The 27,350-nt window shown below is 43.1% G+C and overlaps 1 protein-coding gene across 50 annotated transcripts in view; it reads right to left on the reverse strand.

The window, feature by feature from the left end:
* Positions 1 to 27,350, reverse strand: part of CELF4 (CUGBP Elav-like family member 4) — an 833,225-nt gene that overhangs the window by 154,125 nt on the left and 651,750 nt on the right. For 10 of the 50 annotated variants that reach the window (XM_026649294.1, XM_026649286.1, XM_026649276.1 and 7 more), the window contains exon 5: positions 23,845 to 23,864. The exons of the other annotated variants lie outside the window; for them this stretch is intronic. In XM_026649294.1, the coding sequence (XP_026505079.1) occupies positions 23,845 to 23,864 (20 nt within the window). The remainder of the gene's footprint in view (positions 1 to 23,844; positions 23,865 to 27,350) is intronic. 50 annotated transcript variants of the gene reach the window in all.

Below are 27,350 nucleotides of genomic sequence, written 5' to 3' on the forward strand. Positions count from 1 at the left end.
TGGTCCCGTCTGGCTTTAGAATCTATGAATCCTTAGTGGGAGCACTCTCTAATTCAACAGATCTCACAGCCAGGAAGAATTGTCTGATATTCAGCCTAATTTCCCCATGTCTTTTAGCAGCTCATTACTCCTAGCTGCACCTGGTGGTAGCACCCCTAAACTGTCTCATTGGTGACCCCACATTTGGAATATCGGTAATCTGTTATGTCCTCCTCTGTGTCCCAGCTCTTTAGTCTGATTAATATCTACTGCAATCCAGTGCTTTAGGATTACAAAAGAGCTTTGCTGCAAAGGGCACCGCAGCAGATGCGACAGTGAAACGAGACAACCTTTCAATCCATTTATCAACGTACTTGAAGTTCCTATTTCAAGGAAACAATAATAAATAGGAAGCAGAGAAATTGAATCCGAAATCCAGAGCATTTTAAATAAATGGAAAGGTTAAAAAACAACAACCCAGCTCTACAGTAATAAAAAAAAATCAGTGCTGGGACCTGTTGAGTCTGGCCGGATCTTACTTATTAGAGGGAACCAATTGAATGAGTCAATCCAATAAAACATGGAAATATAATGTTTATTCATCTCCTGTTTCTGCTCCCTTAATTGAATGTTTTGCCTTGCAAAGTGTGAAAATGTTTCTAATGTTGTGTTGTAGCCAAGTGAAACCCATTTAATCACACTCAACGGGTCATACTCAACATTAGGCCACGCGCTATTGAGCGGCACCTGTATTCCCCTGGCAAATGCATCATTAGCTAGCGAAGCTCAGCCCGCAGTTACTGGAGACAGAGCGACAAAACGAAGCCGTGCCACCCCCGCCTCGGAAATGGCAATCGTTAATGGAACAGTTAGACCGGAGGCTCACAACTGGACTTGGTAGCTGGCCCATGCTGCTGTTAATTTACTGCTTATCTGCTAAAGGGAACCAGGCCGTGTTCGTGGAGAAACAAAGTTATTTCAAGGCCGTTTCTTCGGAGCAATTATTTGCAGACAGAGAGACATTTAAATAATGAAGCTGGGAAAATGGAAAGCTCAAGGGATCGAGAATGGGGTCTGATCTCCCTATCTAGGTGTTTATACCATGCTCGTCGCTGTGAGAGCTGAGCACTTTGTGGATCAGTGCACCCATGAGACCTTCGTGAGGGCAGGTTATTCCATGTCTGCCCTACGGGGAGGTTTCTTGCACTTTGCTCTGAAGCAGCTGATGCTAGCCGTTTGTATGCAGGATACTGCACTAGCTGGATAACGGGCCTGATCCAGTCTGGGGACTCCTTGTTCTACCCCTGGAGAGACGCAGGATCAGGGTGCTGCCAGGAGTGAATGGAGCAAGGTTTTATCCCATCTGGATACCAAACTGATTAAAAGCCAGCCAGGCCAGCAGTGAACAAAATTGTTGTTAATGCTTACAATTTCCACAGGAACAATAAGGGAATGATGTCCTCAGTTTCAATAGAAGTTGGTCGTCTAACTCTCTTAGGCACCCTTGAAAATCCCAGCCTTTATTACTTATGAAGGGTGGAATTTTCAAAAGTGCCTAAGTGACTTAGGAACACGAGTGACTTTCAGTGGGACTTTGTGCTCCTAACTGCCTTTGGCTTCTTTGAAAGTCCAACCCTCTTATAACTATGATGGCAGGGTGGCCTACTGGAAAAGAGTTAGAGGTTTCAGTCCAGTTCCAAGTGGACAGGTGTGCCCATTGCAGAAGACACTACCCACGTCAGCGCAGGGGGGCCGCCTTGTTGCAGGCTTCAGCTGAGAAGCCAAAGATGGGATGGGTCAAGGGGACTGAGCTCTCTTTCACCCCATAGTCAGGGCTGGGGTAGGCTGTTCTGTGACTAAGCAGAGGCCCCGGGCTCCATCTGACACCTCTCACCATTGTGATGTCAACTAATGGGGATTTTGGGTATTTTTAGCAGATGGTCCTTTAAGACTGAACCTGCTTTATGATCAGTCTGATCAGCCGAGGACATGGGGAGTGAGGCTGAGCTGGACGTTGCTGCCCAAGGCCATGATAGCCCAGTGTAGTCAGTACGCTGTTTCCATCAAAATGCTTTGAAATCTCAGAACACCTTCTGCGTGAGGGACAGGGATCTCTTTACCACGTAGGAGGCAATGCGGGAAAGCAAGCAGGAAGCTTTTAACCCCTGTCAGTCATCTGTCTGATTTACAAGCCTCGTCCCAGGGACGCTCCCCCTCCAGCTGATGGGATGCCTTCACCATGACATAGCCCTGACAGCTCTTCTCTCTCCCAGCACTGAAGCTCTTGATTGTGTGTGTGTAAATCCAGGCTGCTCAAAGGAAATCTGGCACTATTTACTCTGGTCCCTTTCGTTAATCATATCACAAAAATCGACCCCCATTTGCTCCAATAGACTCATGGAACATAGGAATGCAAAACATCTGATCAATCTAAACCAGTTCTCCCAGGACCCTGTGCGTGATGGCTTCCTACAGGATCTGATTAAAAAAAGGACCAGGAATTTATATGGATAACGAGGACAACCAAAATTACAATACTCAGTGATAAAAAGATACGCGTTTGGGAAGAGATTGCTGTTGTCCTGTTGCATCAGGACAAAAACCAACCTGTAATTAATGGAGGCTAGCAAGGAGATTCCTTTATGGTCAGGTTATTCCATCATTGCCTGCTGCTGGATTTCTTGCACCTTCCTCCAAAGCATTTGGTACTGGCTACTGTCAGAGACAGGTAACTGGATTAGATAGAGCACGGGTCTGATCCAGTCTGGCAATTCCTCTGCTCCAGTGTTTCATCCAGTAGAGTCTTAACTGTCTCAGGTAATGAGGCCACCACCATTTTTCTTGCAAAGTTTTCCCACAGTCCAATAGAACACACATGGTTTGACAAGGGACCTAATTACATTACCTGACCGCAAAGTGTTTTGATCTCAGTGCCAGCCAAGCAAGGAAGAGGGCAATGCGCCAGGTGAGCAAGAGGACCTCCCAAGTTGCACTTCTCCAAGAGTCAAGAGGAAACAAACAAAGCATTTCATGCTTTCACTAGAGCAACCAAAGAACTGGCACAAAAGTAGAAAGAAAGAAAGAAATGAATGCAGGGGTTGGCAGATGAGACCTGTTCTGCTTTTTTCACTCCTGCTTTTCCAGTGCACCAGAGCGATTTTGGGCAACATAGACAGGAACAGGCTCGTACAGTTCCTCTCTCCTAAGGTTTAGATGAGACCAGACAGCGCCTAGGATACGGTGTTGGCACCATATTGGTCCACATTAATTTACATGTCATCCATGGTGATGATAGTAATGGAGAGCGGGACATTCGGGTTCAGATCAGCAATTCAGAGTGAAGCCAAATTACCCATAACTAGCAAAGTATGCAAAACAGAGGTGGAAATCTTGCTACCACATGATTTTTCCTGCAATTATTATGCAAAGAGCCTCTTACACAATATACTGCTGGCTGGAAGCGGGAAGTGCAGGTACAGGAGTAAACAGAAAGTGGTTATTGTAGGGGAAATGCCATCAGAACTCTTTCAAAGCTCACGAAAGGTTCAGCTTGAGTTTCAGGTGAAGGTTCATATCAACTCTGAATTTATCCAGACAGGTTTGACAGTTCACTCATGCCTAATTCATAGTAGTATATCCTACAGCTACTTAGAAAGCTGGGATTGTCGGTATGGGTGGGACATCTTGAACGGATGCTTCATAGGTGTGTTAATGATTTCAGACAACCTGGGTTCTCTAATTGCTCTTTGATTTGGAATGTGAACTTTTAGACATCGTATCTATTTTGATGACGAACAGCAAGTTCTAAAAAAGAGCTAATACTTCCACTTATATTTGGTGTGCTGATGACAATGCGGGGAATTTATGTCTATTCATATCGTGCATGACATCCACCAATGAAAAATATCATAAATGTTTAAAAGATTCGAGTTTTCCTTTTCCTTTCTGAGCCATGTGGTTCACGTAAGCATTCCTGGGGCACCTAGATAGAACATGTCTGCAGTAGGGCCGTCAATTCATCGCAGTTAACTCACGCGATTAACTCAAAAAAATTAATCGTGATAAAAAAAATTAATCGCAATTAATTGCAGTTTTAATCACCCTCTTAAACAATAGAATACCAATTGAAATGTATTAAGTATTTTTGATGTTTTTCCTACATTTTCATATACATTGTATTCTGTGTTGTAATTGAAATCAAAGTGTATATTATTTTTGATTACAAATATTTGCACTGTAAAAATGATAAAAGAAATATTATTTTTCAATTCACCTCATACAAGTACCGTAGTGCAATCTCTTTGTTGTGAAAGTGCAATTTACAAATGTAGATTTTTTTTTGTTACAGAACTGCACTCAAAAACAAAACAATGTAAATCTTCAGAGCTACAAGTCCACTCAGTCCTACTTCTTGTTCAGCCAATCACTAAGACAAACAAGTTTGTTTACATTTACAGGAGATAATGCTGCCCTCTTTTTATTTACAATGTCACCAGAAAATGAGAACAGGCATTTACATGGCACTTTTGTAGCCAGCGTTGCAAGGTATTTTCGCGCCAGATCTGCTAAACATTCGTATGCCCCTTCATGCTTTGGCCACCATTCCAGAGGACATGCTTCCATGCTGATGACGCTCGTAAAAAAAAAATGCATTAATTACATTTGTGGCTGAACTCCTTGGGGGAGGATTGTATGTCCCCTGCTCTGTTTTACTCATATTCTGCCATATATTTCATGTTATAGCAGTCTCGGATGATGACCCAGCACATGTTCGTTTTAAGAACAGTTTCACTGCAGATTGGACAAAACGCAAAGAAGGTATTAATGTGAGATCTCTAAAGATAGCTACAGCACTCAACCCAAGGTTTAAGAATTTGAAGTGCCTTCCAAAATCTGAGGGATGAGGTGTGGATCATGCTTTCAGAAGACTTAAAAGAGCAACACTCTGATGCGGAAACCACAGAACCCGAACCACCAAAAAAGAAAATCAACCTTCTGCTGGTGGTATCTGACTCAGATAATGAAAATGAACATGCATTGGTCCGCACTGCTTCGGATTGTTATCGAGCAGAACCAGTCATCAGCATGGACGCATGTGGTGGTTGGAGAATGAAGGGACATATGAATCTTTAGCACATCTGGCACATAAATATCTTGCAACGCCGGCTACAAAAGTACCATGTAAATGCCTGTTCTCACTTTCAGGTGACATTGTAAACAAGAAGCGGGCAGCATTATCGCCTGCAAATATAAACAAACTTGTTTATCTGAGCGATTGGCTGAACAAGAAGTAGGACTGAGTGGACTTGCAGGCTCTAAAATTTTACATTGTTTTATTTTTGAATGCAATTATTTTGTACATAATTCTACATTTGTAAGTTCAACTTTCATGGTAAAGAGATCGCACTACAGTACTTGTATTAGGTGAATTGAAAAATACTATTTCTTTTGTTTTTTTATAGTGCAAATACTTGTCATCAAAAATAAATATAAAGTGAGCATTGTACACTTTGTAGTCTGTGTAGTAATTGAAATCGATATATTTGAAAATGTAGAAAACACCCAAAATATTTAAATAAATGGGATTCTATTATTGTTTAACAGTGCGATTAATCACAATTAATTTTTTTTAATCACTTGACAGCCCTAGTCTGCAGAAATGCTGAGCATTCTGGGATCACCCAAGTAGACTGCACCCCTAGTGCTGCTCAGTGTTCCCAGGAACACTGATGCCTCCAGTAAGAACACAGCTGCATATCCCAAAATGTCACACTGAATGGAATAGAATGAAATGGCACCGCATGGACCAGAAGGAAAAGGTTGGTTGGTTGTTTTTTTTAAAGAAAACCAACAGCAATTATATTGAAAATACTCTCATTAGAAATAAGCTCAAATTTGCCACTCACTGCAGGGTTACAAATCTATCTCAGTTGGTCCAAGATACAGCCTGAGGAAGACCCACCCCAGGACTTCTGCCATCCTGTAAATGCACTGGAAGGAATTAAGTCCGTTGCAGCATTCGGGTTTAGATTTGACAGATCTGACACATTGTGCGGCACGATGGTGATTTCCCCCACAGATCTTGGAGGGTCAGAACCAATTAGCATAGCCCCGCCCATCCCCCCGGAGGGCAGGAAAGAGTGTAATGTAGACAAGGAGTGATCTTGCCATGCAATAGCATTGAGGGTGACACAGCTGAGCCCCTGATGAGATGCTTGTTGACGTCTGTCAGGATGGATCATGGCATGCTTCCCTACATGCCCAGGTGAAATGTGGGTATGCCAAGAGACAGGGGGCCTCGTAACATTTTGTAATATGGCATTTAAGACAACAAGGAATGAGCTGAGGCAAATTAATGCATGATGACAACTGCCTTAAGGACCATCAGATGTCCAGAGAGAACCAAGAGAATTCTTTCCACCGAGTCCCCAATGTAAATTCTCTCTCTCTCTGTATATATGTGTGTGTATATATATATATATATAATGGGCCAGATCCTCGGCTGGTGTACATTGATGAAATTCCATTGAAAGTCAATAGAGTTTATGGCCCTGTATGTGTACGTGCATAAACTCACACACTACACACATGCATTCCATGCTTTCATATATGTTTATATTATACATATATACATTATGTACATGTGTGCGCATAAATATATGTATAATAAAAGTAGCAATAAGTGATTGGGAAGAACAATTATAAGGAACAAGAACTGTAGTAAAGAAGCATCCAGGTAGGAATGCGGTAACCCTCTGCAGCTACCTGAACGGTACAAGCACTAAGGAGGTGGAGGAATTGACTGGTGTCGGTCATGGGTCTACAATTAGGGATGATGGGATGAACTTAAGAAAGGAAAAACTTAGGCTGAAAGATTTCCTGACAGCGAGATGTGTTACACTGTGGAATTGTCCCAGAAAGGAAGAGGTGGAAGCCCCATTGTCTGAGACTTTTAGAATTAGACATGACTACACTAAACAATGTACAGTAAGGAACAACCCTACATCACGAGAGAGATGGATTGGATAGGCTGCTAATAACGTCTTCTATCTCTAACTCTTGTGATTCTTTGAAGCTAGTACAAATACTGTGAAGCTCCCATTGTTAGATTAGATTAGTTAATATTGGCTAGCAGGAGATATGTGGGTGCAACTGGACACAAACAGTGAGAACTCCTGAGCCTATCTGATTTCAAATAGGTCAATATTCATCTTCTTCATGAAATTAGATTTAGTCCACAAATGAACCATTTGCTGCTTCAGTGCAGGATTACTTCTCCCGCCAGGGCAAGAAGAGTCACCAGAATGGGATCCAGCCTCTTAAGCAGAGGTGGGTATATAGGTCAAAAAATGACGTATGGATACTTGGTTGAATATTTCAAGGATTTAGAAAGAGATGTGGCTTAGAGGATCATATACTGAACTGGGACTCAGTAGAGATGGGTTCTATTTTTGGCTTCACCACTGGGTGACCATGGACAAGTCACTTGGTCTCTCTGTGCCTCAGATTCCCCATCTGTAAAATGGGATAATACTACTGACCTATGTGCTTTGAGATCTATAGATGCAATGTGCTATATAAAACTGGGTATCGTTATAATATCACAGTCTGTTTGAGTTCGCTACCGGCAAAGATTCATGTGATGGTGTTTCACTGGCATGAATGTTCACCGAAAGGGAATTTCAAGATTCCATTCACGGCAGCAATCTTCAGCTGATTTACACCGTTGACTTCAATGGAACTACCCACAATGCGTAAAGCTAAAGCGCATGTGTAATCATTTGTAGGATCGGGCCTACATTTGCCTGTATATGTATTCTGGCTGGAGGTGCTTGCTTGTGTGTTCACTCAGTCAGGGTACAGATAAAATAGTTTGTGTCTTAACTAACTGATCACTGAGAGCCAACACAGCTTGAGTAGCCAACAGCAGATAACTATAGTCCTTTATGCATGATAAAATCTATAGAGGTTAAAAAAAAATTGTCCTCCACCCCCAACATGCATCAAATAATAAACATCTGAAGATTAATACATTTGAGGACACTCCAGTCTGCTTGCAGATCATGCATAAGGAGAAAAATGAGGCAAAGCTAATCAGAACGAAATATTAATGGCGAATTATTCTACTGTTAATGCTGTATTCTGCTCTTAGCCTACAAAGAAAATTCCTAGCTCGAGGGTTGAATGATTCTAAACATGGTGACATTCTAGATAATTCTGCAGCTCTGGAGTTTTCAACATCAGCATACTTGATAGTAATAATAATTTTCACTTATACAGAAGCTGCCACCTGATAAGCTCCAAACACTTTGTAAATATATATATATATACACAGGTTAATTATACCTCACAACTCTTTGAGATGGGTACTGTTCACAGCATTGGTTGAAACACAGTATTTCCATTTCACGGGAAATTTCAACATTTCAGTTGTGACTCAGAACAAAAACAAATATTTTCAAAATTTCCTATGCAATGGAAATTCCATTTTTTCCCCATTTCAGTAAGTTTTTCTTTTGTGGGAAATTGAATCAAAATCAATAGGAATTCACAAAGCGTTATAGTGTCTTCAAAACAGCTTTTTCCGACGAAAAACTCTGTTGCCAAAAAATTTCCGGAATCACTTCTAAGTGTAAGTATCATTATGCCCATTTTACAGTTGGGGACCCTAAGTCACAGAGCAGTGAAAACATTTCCCTATGTTCACACAGTGAATCAATGGCAGTGGTGGGACGAGAACCCAGCTGTCCTGACTGCCAGTCCCCTGGTCTAATCCCCCAGACAACAGTCCCTTAGTAAAATCTAAAAGTAAGCTGCACAATGAAGAATGGAGTGTTTTGGGGCCTAATTAATGAATTTTTATAAAGGATTTTGAACTCCTTGAATAGATGACATGATATATGTGCACACTATTATTTGTTATTAATTGTTAATTGGTATTAGCATTGTTATTACTGGAGGAATCTGATCAATAGCTGTTGTTAGTTGTCAGGTCAGATCATATCACTAGTATCTAAATCTTATGACTAAGATTACTGCTTAAAAGGAGTGTTTCCTTAATAAGCAGTTCTTAGAAAGGTGCAGACAGCAATCACGCTGCCTGCACATCTTTCGTCTTCATTTAGTCTGACGTCTGTGTTGTATTTTGTAAATAATCTGAGGCTGTCCCCACTGGGTAGAAACACAGTTTGATATAATGTCAGCGCGGGATGAAATTGAGAAAGCTGAGCCTGGAGTGAGGGGGGAAGCTGCCTCCGGTATTAAATCTGAAATCTTTAACCTACTCTTACCTTAGTAAAAGTCAACTTGCCAACATGTAAATGGCAATGAACAATAGGGAATGACATCTGACAAACATGGGCAATATTCAGAGGAAATGTTTATGTACAGTAGAGTAGCTTGTATTATCAGAGCTGAGAGTTCCATGAGGAATGCCTGCCTCCCACCCCCCCCCAAGGAATAACAAAGCATCGTGTTTATATGGTGGTACCTTTCATCTGAGGATCTCAAAGCATTTTACAAACCTCTCTCTCTCTCTCTCTCTCTCTCAGTGTTTTCTAGTGTGCCTATATCACTATAGTATCTAAAGATTTAAAGGGACACTGTCAATTTGAATTACATTATTTTTATTTATTTATTTAAATTAACTACTCAGATGATTCCAGTTTCTATTCTAGTACTTATACCAAGCACATGGTATCTGTGTACATGAGTTTCAGATAATTCTTTAACATTATGTCCTGATTTTTTCATTTGTATTTAATAAATCTTCCGTCCTTCCTTCCTTCCTTCCTTCCGTCCGTCCGTCCTTCCTTCCTCCCTTTGTTTTGCTCCCCTGGGGTTCACCAGGGTATTTTAACCAAGGAGGATACTGACTAAGACCCCCCAATTCTGCCATTAACTTGGCCTGGGTAGACTTCAGTTGGGAAACCTGACCTAGTCTCTATGGCTAGTCCTGCTGGATCTGGAAATCTGGCAGGGAAGCCCCCAAGTTCAGGCTATCTCAGGAGATTCACAGTGTATCCTCATCAGGACATGCTGGAAACACTGTGGGCCTAATCTGTTGTCTTCAATGGGCTTTGGATCAGGCTGTATGAGAAAAATGTTGGTACCGCTGCTTCCTCTCTTGGCTGAGAACAGGAAGGACAGTGGTGAACATGAATTCCACTAAACAAACTCAAAGATAATGGAAACTTTCAGAACCTTAAAGGTTCATTTCAGGCTCTAGGCAAAGGCTTGAGTCAGTTCTTATTTCATCTCAGCCCTAGTTCACAGGTGGGTTGGATGCCTGGAGATCACAATAGGCCAATTCTGTTCTCGGTTATGCCATACAACCGCACTAGGGTGACCAGACAGCAAATGTGAAAAATCAGGATGGGGGTGGGTGGTAAGAGGAGCCTATATAAGAAAAAGACCCAAAAATCAGGACTGTCCCTATAAAATTGGGATATCTGGTCACCCTAAACCCCACTGATGTTGACATTCTTCATTGGCCCTTCGTTTGGAAGTCCATGGGGTTGTACTGAGGGCAGAATTTCTCTTTTGATTTAGGCTTGCTGGGGCAAAGAGAAGAGACCCTTGAGACTCTCTTTGGAGTGTCTCTTTCAGGTCTTAATCCCTGTCTTCTGTAATGACTCCTGCACTCTCCCTAATAGTTGCAAAGTCTACTCGAATGTGGCTGGTGGCTGAAATCGAGGGACGGACACAGAGAGATTGTGACAGGCACTGAGGGGCCAGACCCGGCCTCGGGTTATACCCACCCAGCTCCCTTGAAGTTGTGTAACTCCAGGACCGCTGTAGTTCCAGAAATGGTACTTTTTAAATATAGACATTTTCAAATTCAGCTCTCAGATGCACTTTCAGGCAGATCCCTACCGAAGCCAATAACAGATGTGTATGAACATCTGAAAGCAGAACTTGTCCCTTATCTCCCGCCTGTACTCCATCCCTCTGAGGGATTGACTCCTGCTGCTAGGCTGCCATTCAGGGTCCCTGCATGCAGCACATGCCCTTTTTGCTCAGTTATCTTTCTGTACAGATCTCTAAAGGTGGGATGAGGGAAAGAAGCCAAGTGAAGGGAAACATATATCCTCAAAAGTCAAGCGAGAGATCTCCAGCAGCACTGTTTGCAGCGTAATGAGTTTCCTTCCCTGCCATTTCTTCCTTAGGTTAGAAAGCTGCCAATGCCCGGAGGTGGATTTGCAGTATTTGCATGGATTCACTTGCAAAGGGAAAACAGTGCTACAGTGCAGATCTGTGTTGCTGGCCACATTGTTATGGGCACCCAGGGGGCCCACAAAGAATAAAAAATAATAATAATGCAAAAATAAAAAATAATAAATTGCAAACAACAAAAGCCATATTGTATTTCCCAGAAAGCCCTGATATAAGACAGCCTCTGAGAAAAAGCACAGGGGTAAACTTGACACACAAACACAACTCTTGTTCTAGCAGACAACCCCAGACCTGAATCATATTCCAATTACCACCTTTATGTACCAGGCATTTGGTACTTTAGCTGTGTAGATCCTTCCAACCACTTTAGCATCATTTCATTTTAGGGCAAACGCTGATAATCTGAAATCTGACCATGGGAAAAGATCTATTTAACCCTGAAAAGACAGCATCACTTTCCTAGTGATAGATCAGAACAAATACAGTAAAGGAAGCACACAGACCACCTATAGTATGTTTCAGAGATGCTCTGTTTTGGATGAGACAAAATCAGAGAGGCTGACCATTTATAGCCATCAAAGATACCACTGGACTTTTTTGCTAAAATAGGGCTCGTGTCTTAGCCATATCTTTCAGCATTTTGAATGGAATTATGGATCCATCCTGCCATTCCAGCCAATGCCATGGTCCATGGGGTCCAATCATTCTGGGCATGAATAATGGACCTATCATATCAAGCCCCTTTAAGTGTAATCTTAACTTTTGATTGGTTGACAATGGATCCAACCCCAGAGGTTCTTTTCAACACTGTTATGGGCTGTCAGCACAACTTATAATATGTCCCCCGAGGTGAAATGACTTTTCTTGTCTTTAGGATAAATACATATACAAGTAATTTCTTAATTTTTGTCATATCCTGATTTCATTGAACTCAATGGTAGGTTTGCCAATGTCTTCAATGGCAAGAGGACTGGGTCCTGCATAACTCTACTGAGAAACCAGTCGGATGGCTAAGTATCTCTCTCTGCTGTTTCTGAAGGACATAAAAGGTACAATTCTGCTTCCATTAAACTCCAAAAGGAGTTTTGCTGGTGGGTTCAGTAGGAGCAGGACTGGGCCCACAACAGATCCCTACAGCCACTGTATTCTGTCAGACACTTTACATTTTAGTTTATAGTTCGTCCCTAAGGCTAGGTCTACACTACAGCGGGGGGTCGACCTAAGATACGCAACTTCAGCTACGTGAATAGCGTAGCTGAAGTTGCGTATTTTAGGTCGACTTACCTGGCTGTGAGGACGGCGGCAAGTCGACCGCTGCCCCGCCGCCGTCGACTCCGCTGCCGCCTCTTGCCGCGGTGGATTTCCGGAGTCGACGGCAGAGCGATCAGGGATCGATTTTATCGCGTCTTCACTAGACGCGATAAGTCGATCCCCAATAGATCGATTGCTACCTGCCAATCCGGCGGGTAGTGAAGACGTGCCCTTTGACACCCAAACCACTTCAAATAAGGAAGAAAAGAACTGCTGCAAACTTCTTCCCAAGACTCAACGTAAATGCAAATCAAACCTTTTTTCAAGATTCTTGAAATGTTTTTCATTATTTTTCACATCCATGGGTCTTTGCTTGTCCCATTTCCAATGGGAACAAGGAATAGAGAAGCGGCAATACTTTGAATAAGTTGGTTCTTGTGGTGTTCCCAGCCTATCTGAAAAGAAGTACCAGAAGAGAAGGAAGTCCCAGAAATCCCCCTGTCAGAGTCTCTTCTCAGGAGACTCAGCTATGGCTGGTCCAAAAATTGTCATCAAAACTGATTTTCAACAGAAAATTGGGTTTTGGATTAAGCTAAATATTTCATGGAAAGTATCTGCTTTTCACAGGAAAGTTTGACTTTTTTGACCAAAAACCAAAAACTTTTCTTCTGAAAATTTATGTGTTTGTTTTCTCCTACATTTTCTGTGGGGAAAAAAATGCCATTTTCTGACCCATTCTACTCACAGCCCGTGTTTGAATACCAAAGAATGTAAAGACTTCAGATAAGCATCTGAGTGAAAAATTTTGAGGTTCACCATTGTTAGCCTATACATGTATTAAAAGATGCTGAGCTACTATGACGTTTTATAGATTAGATAAGTACATAGATAGGAATTTCATTCTTTGTATATTTTATACAGCAACCTTTTAAAGTAGATTAATATCCTGGCCATATATTTATTTATTTTGGCCCCCAAAATAAAATTAAAAGAAAACCCCATTTCATTTATTTTCTAGCAAATTTCAGACAATGGTAGGCCGTTCTAATGCCCGAGACAGATCTTCCAGACAAACCAAATCCTACATTCAACAACAGCAGCAGCCACATGGAAATCAGTTAAAAGATTCACTCAACAGAATAAATAAATAAATAATAAAATAAATGGATTTGATTTAAAAAATCCAAGCACAAACGAAACATTTAAGCATGGGGGGATGGTTTAGCAAAGGGAGGTGAACTGAAAGATGCATGTATAGAGCTGGGGCTGGTGGGATGATGTGGGATCAAGGAGCAGCACAGATGAAACCTGACTTTTGAAGTCAATAACTAGGTACAGACTTAGCACTGTAGACAATTACTAAGATAAGATGCAGTTTTACCAATTGTACATCTGTATGTCAAGCAGAACAAACGAAATCCTTGACAGCCTCTTACAGGATCCCAATCCAATTTAAAGTGCATGGTACAAGGATGAGCGCGGTAGTCACAGGTTAAGATAAATCTCACCATTTTGCTGTAGTCTCCCAACTAATTTATTCTGTCTTGTTGGGGAAAAAAATACAGAAAAAAGAAAAAGGAAAGAAAGAGTTTCTGTGTGTGCTGCTTCAACCATAAGCCCAGGCGGGCAGGCTATAACAGAGGAAAGAATTGATTCCACTTTTTGGGGAGACTTTTTAAGATCAAAACATAATTTGGTGGAGTGCCGAAGCATTGCTAATTTTAAATTAATATCCACCGGCAACATGATCCCTGGAAAGATCAAACTATTTGAGCAAAGGGCAGCCTGCCTAGACAGGCTGCTAGTACTGGTGAATTTGTACATGCCTCGGGGAGATGACCAATGCTGCCCAGTGATGAGGTCCTAAAAGTGGACATACAGCATAATCAGGGGTAAGCTAAATTCTCATCTCATGCTGGTGCAAACTTGGGCCTGATTCCGACATTACATATAGAAATGTAAACCTGGAGGAACTCCACTGACTTCAAGTGAAGTTGCTTAGGTGCAATGGGAGGATAACCAGGTCTCGTGTCAATGGAGTCACTCCAGATTTACATTGGTGTAAATGAAAGAAGGAGGAAGCCCTCTGAGTCTGGTTTCACACTGACATGAGATCAGAATTTAGCCTGGTATAAACCCCAGGCTCTGAGTGCTTGTGATCATGCCAGATGATGGAACCTAGGGCAAGCATCAGGGTGTTAGTCCTCATATCTTTAACAAATGCCAACATGAGTGACTCCATTCTGTCCCCATAGCTTCCACCTGCAATATGACTTGGACATTAGTCTTTACTTAATCTCTAATAAACTAGAGAGGGATGCAAACCAGAACCTTGGACCCAAGTATCTCAGAACTCTGGGGAAGTTCAGCTACAAACTCACAGGTTGCAGCTCCAGCTCATCTTTCTTATAAACAATGGTTGGGTGAACATCACAAGGGTTTAAGTACCTGGAAAATCTCTTGGCCAAATCCACTAATGGCGTAAATTAGCATAGCTTCATTGAGGTCAACACAGCTTAAAGAAATGGCCCCAGTTTCCTGCAAGAGTCAGGAAGAAATTTTTTCCCTGATGAATATTTGTGATTTGGGGCCTGGGGATGAGTTCACCATCAGAGATAGCCATGCCCAGAAATGGGATACCGGTTGGGGTGGACCGGTGCTCTGAAGTAGTACAGAGAATCCTCTTTCTCAGTAGCTTGGTTGGTGTGTCTGGCTCATGTGCTCAGGGTCTAACTGATCTCCAGATTTAAGCTCAGGAAAGAATTCCCCCCACCCCCGAATCAGATTGGTAGGGACCTTGGAGGTTTTTTGCCTTCCTTTGCAGCATAGGGCATGGGTCGCCTGCTGGGATCATCTGAATATATCCTACCTAATCAATTCCCTGCCATTGCAAGGGACTCGGGGATTGGTGGCACTTCAGTCTCCTGTTGTCTGCCTGTGGCACACAACAGTTTGTTTTCCTGAGGACTACAATGCTTTACTTTAACCAAGTCCTTGGGCTCGACAGAGGGGTAATCTGGGTGAAATTTAGGGTGACCAGATGTCCTGATTTTATAGGGACAGTCCTGAGATTCGGGACTTTTTCTTATATAGGCGCCTATTACCGCCACCCCCATCCTGATTTTTCATATATGCTATCTGGTCACCCTAGTGACATTTAATGGCCTGTGACATACAGGAGGTCAGACTAGATGATATGATTTTCCCTTCTGGCCCCAAACATTATGAAAGAGATAATTTTCCCCCACTTTGACTTTTCAAGAAGTGGGAGTCCCCTGTATTTTGATGACTAAAAACCCCCGCTGCTGCCTTTCATCGAGACAAAAGACATATCCCATTTAGCTGCTTCCAAATTTTAATGCATCTTCCACCTCAGAAATATTTTGGGCTGCCATCCCTCCATACATCACACATCCCAGGGCTTCGTCATTCCTTTCCCTCATCACTGCCTGGGAGCATAGGCACAGCTTGGGGAGGTTGGCTCAGAGGGACCACCATGGCTCTGGATAACTGTCTACCCATTGCCCAGCCTGCATCAGCCTTGGCTGTCTGACTGCTCAGTTTTTGCAATACGAATAGCCTCCCCCCACCATGCCCCTGTCCTGTAGATCCCCAGACACGCTGCACTGCTGGACGACAAAGAGGTCAGATTAGCTATGCTGCCAGCCACCAATCATTGCAGGCCTCGGCTCCCGCAGCCCGGAGCGGCGTGTTGGCATTGGCGGCCCACGTGCCACATGTTGGACCCTCGCTTTAATGTTTAATTTCATGTTTAATTTTTAAAATTTGATTTGATCATTACCATAAACATTAAACAATATTTCCTGTTTAAATATGAATGGGCTGCATTATTTGATTGAAACGAGTGTTCAGATGGCTAATGCGTTTTATTACAGCCATAGAATTTTACTGTTATTTCCTTTCCAGCTGCTGCTGTTTCAGGGAGCTCGGAGGGGTTGAGTTTTCAATAGGCTGGGGTCCCATCCGATGGCATGGAGAGGGAAACAAGCAGCCAAGGGGAGACCTTCCCTACCTGGGGATGCCCCTGCTGGTAACAGTCAGCATGATTTTATAACACAGAGTGGTCGCTGTCGTGGTTCGGTGTCCAGACAGGAGCTCAGAAAGGCCCTTCACGGCCTATCCCCACCTGTCGTCTCTCATTCACTGTCAGAGTGTCAACGCCCACCTCTGACCGGTGCATGGTGCCAGCTCCGAGCACCCTCTTTCTCCCCTGCGGCTCCCTTGCACTAATGAAGCACGCCCCGGCAAACACCCACAAATCTCGCTCATTAGCCTCCTTCAAAAACTCTCCTTTGCCCTGCTGCCGACATACCACATGGCGACACTTTGGCTAATGGTGTACTGGGACCACTGATTGTGCTGACCGATATTGGCTCATTGTTTCCTTGCACTCCCCCATCTGTCTGCATCCCTCTGGTGTCTCTGGTCTTCTATATAGAGGGCGAGCGCTTTGTGGTGGGGGCTTTTTCGTTGTGTTTGTACAGCGCCTGGCACAATGAGGTCCTAGTCCGTGACTAGGGCCCATGGGGGTAGGGTAGGAACAATAGTGAAGGCACAAGTCTTTTGGCAGCATGCTGGATACATGCAGACGGGGCATTTTGGGAAGATGGTGAGTGACGGGATTACAAACCGAGAGCTGCTCTTCCTGAGAACACAGTTGGCATATTCCAACCCTGGCAGGGGGCAGGTATAGGTCTTGTTGGGCTAGCCCACTCTTGGTGAACTCTTCTCAGCAACCAATCTCAAAGCATACCAGAAAGGCTCCATCATTCTCCACCTTTTACACAGGGGATGACCAAGGCAGAGAGGATCTCTTCAGTTTCCTGTTGAAGTCAATGGGAGTCCTGCCACTGACTTCAAGGGCAGCAGGTGACTTGGCCCTGGTTGCACAGCTAATGGGTGGCAGAATCAAGACTAGAACTCTGATCTCCCGGCTCTCAGCCCCATGCTGACTCACTACCCCACAGATGTCTGGCTAGCTGACACCCTCAGTGGCTGTGCTAAGTTTCCCTCAGGAAATCTGGACTGTCTATGGGTTTTCAATCTGGCATTTTGCAGCCACTTCCCTGTGATGGCATCTCTCTATGGCATTATGTTGAGGCCTTGTAAAATGCATCTATATTCTTCTTTTTAATGCATAAAGATAGAAAAGGTGTCAGATTCAGGGTGGGGAGGAGGCTGGGGTATGGGAGAGAAGTGTCAAGGTAAATCATAGACACCAGAGATGGAAAAGACCTATTAGGATATGCAGTCCTCTCCCTGCCAAGGTAGGATTGTCTCCTACTGAGCATTCATAAGTGTTTTGTCCATTCTCATTTTAAGTAATTCAAATAATGGAGTTACTACCATTTCCCTTGGGATATTCTTCCACAGTCTGATAGATTTCACCATTAGGACATTATTCCCAATATCCCAGCCTAAATTTATTTTTGCTTGATTTCAAGCACGATAGGGCTTCTACTACGTCCCTTGAGAGACTAATTACACAGTCTAACAGAGCTCCTCATTATAAAAATCTGAACAGACACATATGTCCTGGCCCACCTGCATTTGCCAGCCGTGAACATCAGGCATTTCTTTAAGCAAATGCAGAAGAAAGGCAGATGTTGAATCTGGGGTGGGGTGGTCCACTTGTGGGTCTTTAATGCCACCATATTCTTCTAAGGTAGCATGTGATAAAATCTGACCTAAACAAAAGCCCAAGTTGAGGCTTTGCAAGAGTTTAAATCAGGACCCAAAGTCTCAGCTTGGGCCTGTCTAACTACACATCCACTCACCTTCCGATCTGCCTCTATGGACAACATAGATAATGCTCTGTATAAATAGATGTTATTGCTAAGTGGGGATGGTTGCATTACTCCCGAAAGGTGCAGCCATGAGTGAGTTGTGCAGGTCCTCTCTGATGCATTGCTAAAGCTTGCCCACCACATCACCACCCATTCTCCCTCTCTTATAGACAGATATATACAGTTAGCACTTACTCTACATCTATATAGCACTATACCGACATTAACAGGACTGATGGAGTGTAAACATAGGTCCACTCAAACACTGTCAGGCTGAGAATTCAGAGCAATACAAGAAACAAAGCAACTATTTTCTTAAGGTTTATCCTTGATTCCTCAGTGAACCCCACTCAAAACACCTGAGCTAACAGTTTGTATTATTCCGTAAGCACTCAGTGAGTCAAGATGCTTATATTAATATATAAAAATAGAAATAGGATTATCAATCCTGCTCGCAGTCTGAAACGGTCTTCTCCTTCATCTCAACAGTAGCAGTTGAAAAAAACCCTGATTTCCATGCCACCCCAGTTTTTCTTTCTTCCTTCCCATGTCTCTTACAAGGATTTTAATGGAAAGACATTCAAATTGTAACACTCAGCAGCCCATGAGAATCAATTATATTTTTTTCTTCAGTTGCTGGTTAACATATTATTTTGTATAATTTTTTCTTTATGTCTGGCACCTAAACTAGCTCTCAGGAAAGCGATTGTGTGCACATCTCTAAATAAAAACGCCCCCCACACTCCAGCCCCAACCTTGAAAAAACATTCAGCTAGTTCCCCTGCCCAGAAAATGCTTGTGTGTGGCGGATAAGATAGGTTTGATGGCAGGTGATCAAGGGTCAGGGTCTTGCACACACTCTGAAAGGGTTTTGATGATTGCAATTACTCGCCCACGCTTTGACACAGAACACAATAAAGCACTACAATTAGACAACCATTATTCCTAACTGCTGATATCAACTGTGTCCATAAAAATGCAGCTCTCTATATCTTTGCATTATTCATACTTAGGGTACATGGGGGGGGGGAATAGAAAAAAAGAGGTTGGTATTTGTATTGATGGTACTGTATAAATTATATATCCATCCACCAATCTATACATACACACACATTTGCACATTCTCTTTTTCTCTCTCTTTATACCAGTGGTTCTCAACCTATTTACCATTGTGGGCTGCATATGCAGCTCTCTGCGTGTCACATGGGCTGCATCCACACAATATATATTCTACCTGTATGGCCCTGAGGATGTCACATGAGCCGCAGCTGTGTGTTGATTGGGCTGCAAGCGGCCTGCGTGCCACAGATTGAGACCCACTGCTCAATACACACACATGACTTGATCATTTGGCGTGCAAGTGTGTTGAGTTCCATGTATAAGCACAAAGGTCCTGATCACAGATGAGTGAAGTCAATGGAATGACTCCCATTGACTTGATTAGGCTTTGGATTAGGGAGAGGACATGGGGTACAGGGAAAGCAGATGCTTGATGTAACACGGTGGCTCTCAACCTGTCCAGTCTGGTTTGTCTTGCGTACCCTCAAGTTTCACCTCACTTAAAAACGACTTGCTTACAAAATCAGACATGAAAATACAAAAGTGTCATAGCACACTATCACTGAAAAATTACTTATTTTCTCATTTTTATCATATAGTTATAAAATAAATCAATTGGAATATAAATATTGTATTTACATTTCAGCGTATAGTATATAGAGCAGTATAAACAAGTCATTGTATGAAATTTTAGTGTGTACTGACTTAGCAGTGCTTTTTATGTAGCCTGTTGTAAAACTAGGCAAATATCTAGATGAGTTGATGTACCCCATGGAAGACCTCTGCACATCCCCAAGGGTATGTGTACCTCTGGTTGAGAACCACTGACATAACACACTTAGCACATGTCTTCAGGTGATCCCATCCCCTTGTACCACACATCTCCTTCACCCTGTGCTCTTGTGTAGAAGGGAGTAGGTGACCATGGGTCTCATGATTCACACCCTCTCCGTGTACAAGGTTCTGTCCTGTACTTCACTTGCCTTGTAACCTCCATTTGCAGAAGGAGTTGTAGGCTGCAGACCCTACTTCATATAGTATGTGCATGGGACCAGGTATGTCTTTTGTTTTCCCTGCATGCAGAGATTCACTTGGTGAATTGTTCCAATGGTTAATTACTCTCATCATTAAAGATTTATGCCATATTTCCAGTTTGAATTTGTCTAGCTTCAACTTCCAGCAACTGGATGATATTATACCTTTCTCGGCTAGACTGAAGAGCCCATTATTAAATATTGTTCCCTATGTAGCTATTTATAGACTGTAATCAAGTCACCTCTTAACCTGAGAATTAATCTAGATCTGCTCTGTTGTAGTTTGAACCCATTGCCTCTTGTCCTGCCCTTTGTGGCAAAAGAGAACAACTTTCCTCCATCTTTTGTATGGCAGCCTTTCAAATGTTTGAAGACTGCTATCATGTCCCTCTCCTCTTTTCCAAAGTAAACATACCCAGTTCCTCCAGCCTTTGCCCATATGGCTGCATTCCATCCCTTTGTCGCTCGCCTCTGGGTCCTTTCCAGTGTGTCTACCTCTTTCTATGCAGTGGTGACCAAAACTGGACAGAGGACTGCAGATGAAGCCCAACCTGCACCGAGTAGAACGGTAGTGTCACCTCTGTTAATGCAACCTAAAATTGCATTTGGTTTTTTTTGCAACAGCATCACATTGCTGACTCATGTTGACGTTGTGATCCACCACAACTCCCAGATCCTTTCTCGGCAGTGCTGCTGCTGCCAAGTCAGTTTTCCCTCATTCTGTATTTGTGCCCTTGGTTTTCCTTCCCTAAGGCCTGGTCTACACTAGGGGGAGATTGATCTAAGATATGCAACTTCAGCTACGAAAATAGCCTAGCTGAAGTTGACGCATCTTAGATCGACTTAGAATCACTTTCTTCGCATCCTCACGGTGTGGTATTGACGGCCGCCACTCCCCTGTCGACTTTGCTTCCGCCTCTCACCGAGCTGGAGTTCAGCAGTCAATGGGAGAGCGATCAGGGATTGATTTATCGCGTCTACACTACACGCGATAAATCGATCCCTGATAGTGTAGATGTACCCTAAGTGTGGCACCTTCCATTTGTCTTTGTTGAATTTCATTTCGTTGTCTTTAGCCCCGTTCTCCAATTGATCAAGATCCCTCTGAATTTTAGCTCTATCTTCCAAAGTGTTGGCAACTCCCTCCAGCTTTGTCTCCTCTGCAAACATGATCAGTATGGTCTCTATTCCTACATCCAGGTAATTAATAAAGATGTTAAATAACACCGGACCCCAAACAGATCCCTGTGGAACCCCACATGAAACATCCCTCCAATTGGACATCATTCCATTAATAGTTACTCTTTGTGATTTTTTAACCAATTATGTATCCACTTAATGTTAGTTCTGTCGAGCCCACATTTCTCCAGCCTACTTATCAGAATGTCATGTGGGACTGTGTCAAAAGCCTTGTTGAAGTCCAGATATATTATGTCTGCCGCATTCCCCCATCCACCAAATCAGTTACCGTCTCTTTGTTTAACTCAATAGATCGAGCTCTTTGCATCTATCACTATAAGGCAGGTTTTCTAATCCTTTATTAATTCTCATTGCTCTTCTCTGAACCCTCTCCAATTTATCACCATCCTTTTTGAACTGTAGGCCCCAGAACTGGACGCAGTATTCCAGCAGCGGTTGCACCAATGACAAATAAAGAGGTAAAATAACCTCTTTACTCCTACCTGAGATTCTCCTCTTTATGCATATGGCTTTAGCTCTTTTGGCAATAGCGTCATATGGGAGCTCATGTTCAGCTGGTATCTGGAGGCTCTTGTCTGTGCAGGCACTTGAAGGGCAGAGGCTTAGGAAAAACATGAGTCTTTGATTTAGGCCCTGATCGTGGAAACACTTAAGTATATGTGTAACACTACTCACTGTTAACCCCAATGGGACTACTTGTGTGAGTAAATTTACATAGGTGAGTAAAGTTACACAGTAAGTGTTTGTAGAACCAGAATGTTTATAGAATCAACAGCCACTTTCCCCACATTTTACAACGATGATTTTATGACGCTGGACTACTATTTTATCTTCAAGCTGAAAGGAACCTCTTTGCTGACATTGTTCATGAACCTTTGGAACGAGACCTGTCATTCCTTTCAAGAAAGTGAGTGATGCCGAAATGAAGCGTAGAGGTAATTATTAATGATACAATGAAATAATAAAATACAATACACGAATAATAAACCTCTCATAGGGATTTCATCATTGTTAATGAAGCATATAATCAATAGGTCATTGTTAGAAAGTGTTGCTTGCTGCATAATGGCATTGAGTGTCCTAATAGAGACGGGCTGGTATGGAAAATTAGGCCCAAGAGATTATTCTACAGTGAGGTGGGGGAATAACTGCTGAGATGGAGACAGAGGCAGAGGAACAGTAGCAGTGAGAAAAAATTCGAATCCCCGATAAAAGCAGACAGAGTGAGAGGTATTTGAGGATTATCCTGTAAAGTGTATTTGAAAGTCTAGAAAGGTGTGTTGGTGACATTCAGCTGACTATGAGCACCTGCATCCTCAAACAGGGCACCTGGAAAAGGTTTAAATTAGGGCTGTCGATTAATCGCAGTTAATTAATGCAATTAACTCAAAAAAATTAATCGCGATTAATCGCAGCTTTAATCACACTGTTAAAAGATAGAATGCCAATTGAAATTTATTACATATTTTTGGATGTTTTTCTACATTTTCAAATATATTGATTTAATTTACAACACAGAATACAAAGGGTACAGTGCTCACTTTATATTATCATTTTTATGACAAATATTTGCACTGTAAAATGATAAACAAAAGAAATAGTATTTTTCAATTCACCTCATACAGGTACGGTAATGCAATCTCCTTATCGTGAAAGTGCAACTTACAAATGTAGATATTTTTTGTTACATAACTGCACTCAAAAACAAAACAATGTAAAACTTTAGAGCCTACAAGTCCACTCAGTCCTACTTCTTATTCAGCCAATCGCTAAGACAAACAAGTTTGTTTACATTTATGGGAGATAATGCTGCCGGCTTCTTATTTACAGTGTCACCTGAAAATGAGAACAGGAGTTCTCATGGCACTTTTGTAGCCAGCATTGCAAGGTATTTACGTGCCAGATATGCTAAACATTCATATGCCCCTTCATGCTTCGGCCACCATTCCGGAGGACATGCTTCCATGCTGATGATGCTCATTAAAAAATAATGCATTAATTAAATTTTGACTGAACTCCTTGGGGGAGAGTAGTATATCTCCTGCTCTGGTTTACCTGCATTCTGACATATATTTCATGTTATAGCAGTCTCGGATGATGACCCAGCGCATGTTGTTCATTTTAAGAAAATGTTCACTGCAGATTTGACAAAATGCAAAGAAGGTACCAATGTGAGATTTCTAAAGATAGCTACAGCACTCAACCCAAGATTTAAGAATCCGAAGTGCCTTCCAAAATCTGAGAGGGATGAGGTGTGGAGCATGCTTTCAAAAGTTTTAAGAGAGCAACATTCTGATACGGAAACTACAGAATCCGAACCACCAAAAAAGAAAATCAACCTTCTGCAGGTGGCATCTGACTCAGATGATGAAAATGAACATGCATCGGTTTGCACTGCTTTGGATAGTTATCGAGCAGAACCCATCATCAGCATGGATGCATGTCCTCTGGAATGGTGGTTGAAGATGAAGGGACATATGAAACTTTAGCGCATCTGGCATCTAATTATCTTGCTCTGCTGGCTACAACAGTGCCATGCGAACGCCTGTTCTCACTTTCAGGTGACATTTGTAAACAACAAACGGTCAGCATTATTTCCTGCTAGCAGTAACTGGGCAAGATTGCAGTGCATGATTACTTACACACACTGACTCTTGAAGACAGTGGTCCCCAAACTTTTTCGCTCCCCCGCTCCCCCCTTACCTTGGCTGAGTCCCCCCCCCCAGAAGCCGTGGTTGGGATTCAGGGCCAGAGCCGCAGTGGGGAGCTGGGCCTGTGACTGGGAACCGGGCCGTGGTTGGGGCCTAGGCCAGAGCTGGAGCTGGGGCTGGGAATGGGATCACAGTCAGGGCCGAGGCCAGGAGCAGAGCAGGGGGCAGACTGGGGCTGGATGGTTCACCCATGGGGGCTGATCTGGGCCCCGCACGCCCGCCCGAACTTTCCTCCACACCCCTGCAGGGGGACATGCCCCACAGTTTGGGGACCACTGCTCTAAGAGGTCTTCTGTGTCCTACCCATCCATCCCTTGATATGTCTGCATGCCTCTCTGCCTACCTTTTGTCAGACTCTCCATTCAACAGAGCCAGCCCACAGCACAGATTTCCTAAATCACACACATTTGGCGTGAGTCACAGCCGTTACTTGTCATTCGTCTCTGGTGCTTTCTTTTGGAACGCTGAAGTTGCTAATAGCGTGTCTGGTTTGCCAGCTTTCAGCGTGGTCGTGTCGGTGGCACGTGACTGGGCTTGTCACTGCTGGTAAATGTCAAAACTGTGTGTGACTGAGAAGCAGGAGGGGGATGTGCATTCTTGTGATGGGTGCTACTGCCACGCTGCCTACCCCGCAACTCAGTCGGCGGCAACCAATTCAGGTTCGTTGAAAAAGTCAAAACCTGTTTGTTTTGGCTCGTCCCAACATGAATTTTGTTTTTTCATTTTTTGGTTTGGCCACTGAACCCAAACCTCATTTATTCACCCAGCTCTAATTACAATACTGTCAGAGGTCCCAATCGGGACCAGACCTAGTATGTATGTGCACCACTCTACTGCATGGAATCTAAACTGTTCAACTGTGTGTGTCATGGGATCTATATTGCTATTGTCCAATGGAGATTTTCCTTAAGATCAAGTGGCAGGGAGGCTGTGTTGTGTGGGTGGGAGGTTCTATTCCTGCTGTGAAGTTCAGAGTAGCATGGCCCGTGATATAACAACAACTATCAGATCCTATGTGGTCGCTGATTAATTATTGTATTTTTTTTGCATGAGTGCAGTGTGGATAATAATGTAGGTCTTTGTGGGTCTCTCTGAACTATGCAGATCAATTTTCCATTAGGCCGAAATTGAGGCTCTTGCTATGAATCTGCTCACAAATAAATCCTCACCTTTAATGCTGCTCTTACATGTTGGGAAAACTTCATCAGCTTTGGAAGGAAGAAGCACAACTTTACGGGCCAGCCTGTGCATGGAAGCGCCTCTGCATGTAACTGCTTTTGTGATGCCTTCCCTCAGTACATTAGCCTGCGTGTGCTCACAGATCACGGGGCCTGTCTCCCCCAGAGGGTGTATTTCTCAAACCCTCCTCACAGGTCCTGGAGTCCAAGGTCCAGCCTGAGCCTGAATGAACCTGCAATGAAACAGCCCTGCAGCGTGTGCCCGAGTTAGCTGGCACTGGCCAGCTGCAGGTCTTTAATTGCAGTGTAGACAGAGCCATTGACTCCCCTGGGCTTAATCTCAATTTCCTGTAGTTTATAGCCTTTGACCCCTGCTGTAAATTCATCTAGCCTGCGAGTTGAATTTTTTACTATGCTCTGCTTGAAATATTGTCAGGATAGAGCAGAATGGGTTTAACCCATGTTAGGAGAGAGTGAGTGAGTGTGTGTGTGCATGTGTGTGTGTGTGTGTGTGTGTGAGAGAGAGAGAGAGAGATGCACATTCGAGTCTAAAATTAAATGTAGCAGGAAGGAATCTCCTGCTAAATATGGCATTCCTCCTCCCTAACCACTTTACATTTTAAGCACTGACTTTCCTAACCCAGAATAAAATTATGGGCAATGTGTACTAGCCAGAGTAGAAGGCAATTTCTCCCCTATGGTGTTCCATGCATGTGAGCCCTGAAAGTCAGTAGGACTAAGTCAGAAAGAAAGAATAAGAATACCAAAAATAAATAAATAAATAAAGAACAAAGCACATAGGCCACTTCATACAACTGTTTCCTTCATCCCCCCTTCAGCTAATAACACTCCCTAACCTCAGAGGTTGGCAGTAAAGAAAGATGAAGTTTGTCACATTGTTCCTGGGCAGTAAGTCGTACATCTAGGTCACCTCCAATTTTTAGTCAGTCATTTGAGGCTCCCTTTCCATGAACAGTGCTCGGCTGCCATCCCCCAACAAATAGTGAGACGATGAGTCTGTGTCACAGTGGAGGACACCATCTAAACTCCTACTGTCCCCTTAAACGCAGTAATATGATGGGCGAAGATAGAGACATGAAACTGGGGCTGATACAAGCATATAATCTTCAGAATAAGGACCCTCCAGAAGGCAGTGAGGGGATGATCTCTGGACATCTCTGAGACAGAGAGAGCTGTGAAGAGGTTGAGGGTCACATCTGAGAGATGCTGGTTCGGAGGTTGAGGCTGGAAGATGGAGGCTGAGAGTTATTAGACATGAGAGTAGGGGAAAGAGAAGCTGCCTCTCAGACCGGAAGAGATCCAGGAGACACTTTCTGGACATCTCGCTTGCTGAATGTACCAGCTTGTGCTGTGTCTAGCTGGCAGATGAGAGACAGAAAAAGAAAGATCTCATAGACCCAGATTTTGGTGGGGAAATTTATAAAATCTACTGATGTCTCATTACAAAACCTAAGAAACTTTGCCAGACTTTCTATTTCAAGACAATTCTGTTGTAAAATGGGTCAAATTTGGCCCACTAGAAATACCACTTCTATTGACTGCAGTGTGGGTTGCGGCTTCTCACCAGGAGCAGAGTTTGGTCCCATATTTCTAGCTTTGATTCCAGTTCCACTGTTTTTTTATCAGAAGTATCATAGACACCTGCTAGAAAACTGGATCTTGGCCACCCACATCAGTTCGCCTGCCCCTGCTGCTTGACCTTGACCAGGAGCTGTAATCCTGTTTGTGATGTCAAAACTGGCTGCTGTGCAAATCACTGTGATACAAAGAGGCAGTTATGGCTGCATGGGGTGGAAGAGGCAGTAGAAGCCAATGGAAGGGTAATCTCTGGAATTGGCTCTCAGGAAATGTAGGGTCAATTCTCTGTCCTTCCATAGACTCTGTGGTCCTGGAAATTTGCTTAATATCTCTCTCTTGTAAAATGGGGACAGTATT

Source organism: Terrapene carolina, unplaced genomic scaffold, assembly GCF_002925995.2.
Source record: "Terrapene carolina triunguis isolate 2854851 unplaced genomic scaffold, T_m_triunguis-2.0 Scaffold69, whole genome shotgun sequence".
Lineage (NCBI taxonomy): Eukaryota > Metazoa > Chordata > Testudines > Emydidae > Terrapene > Terrapene triunguis.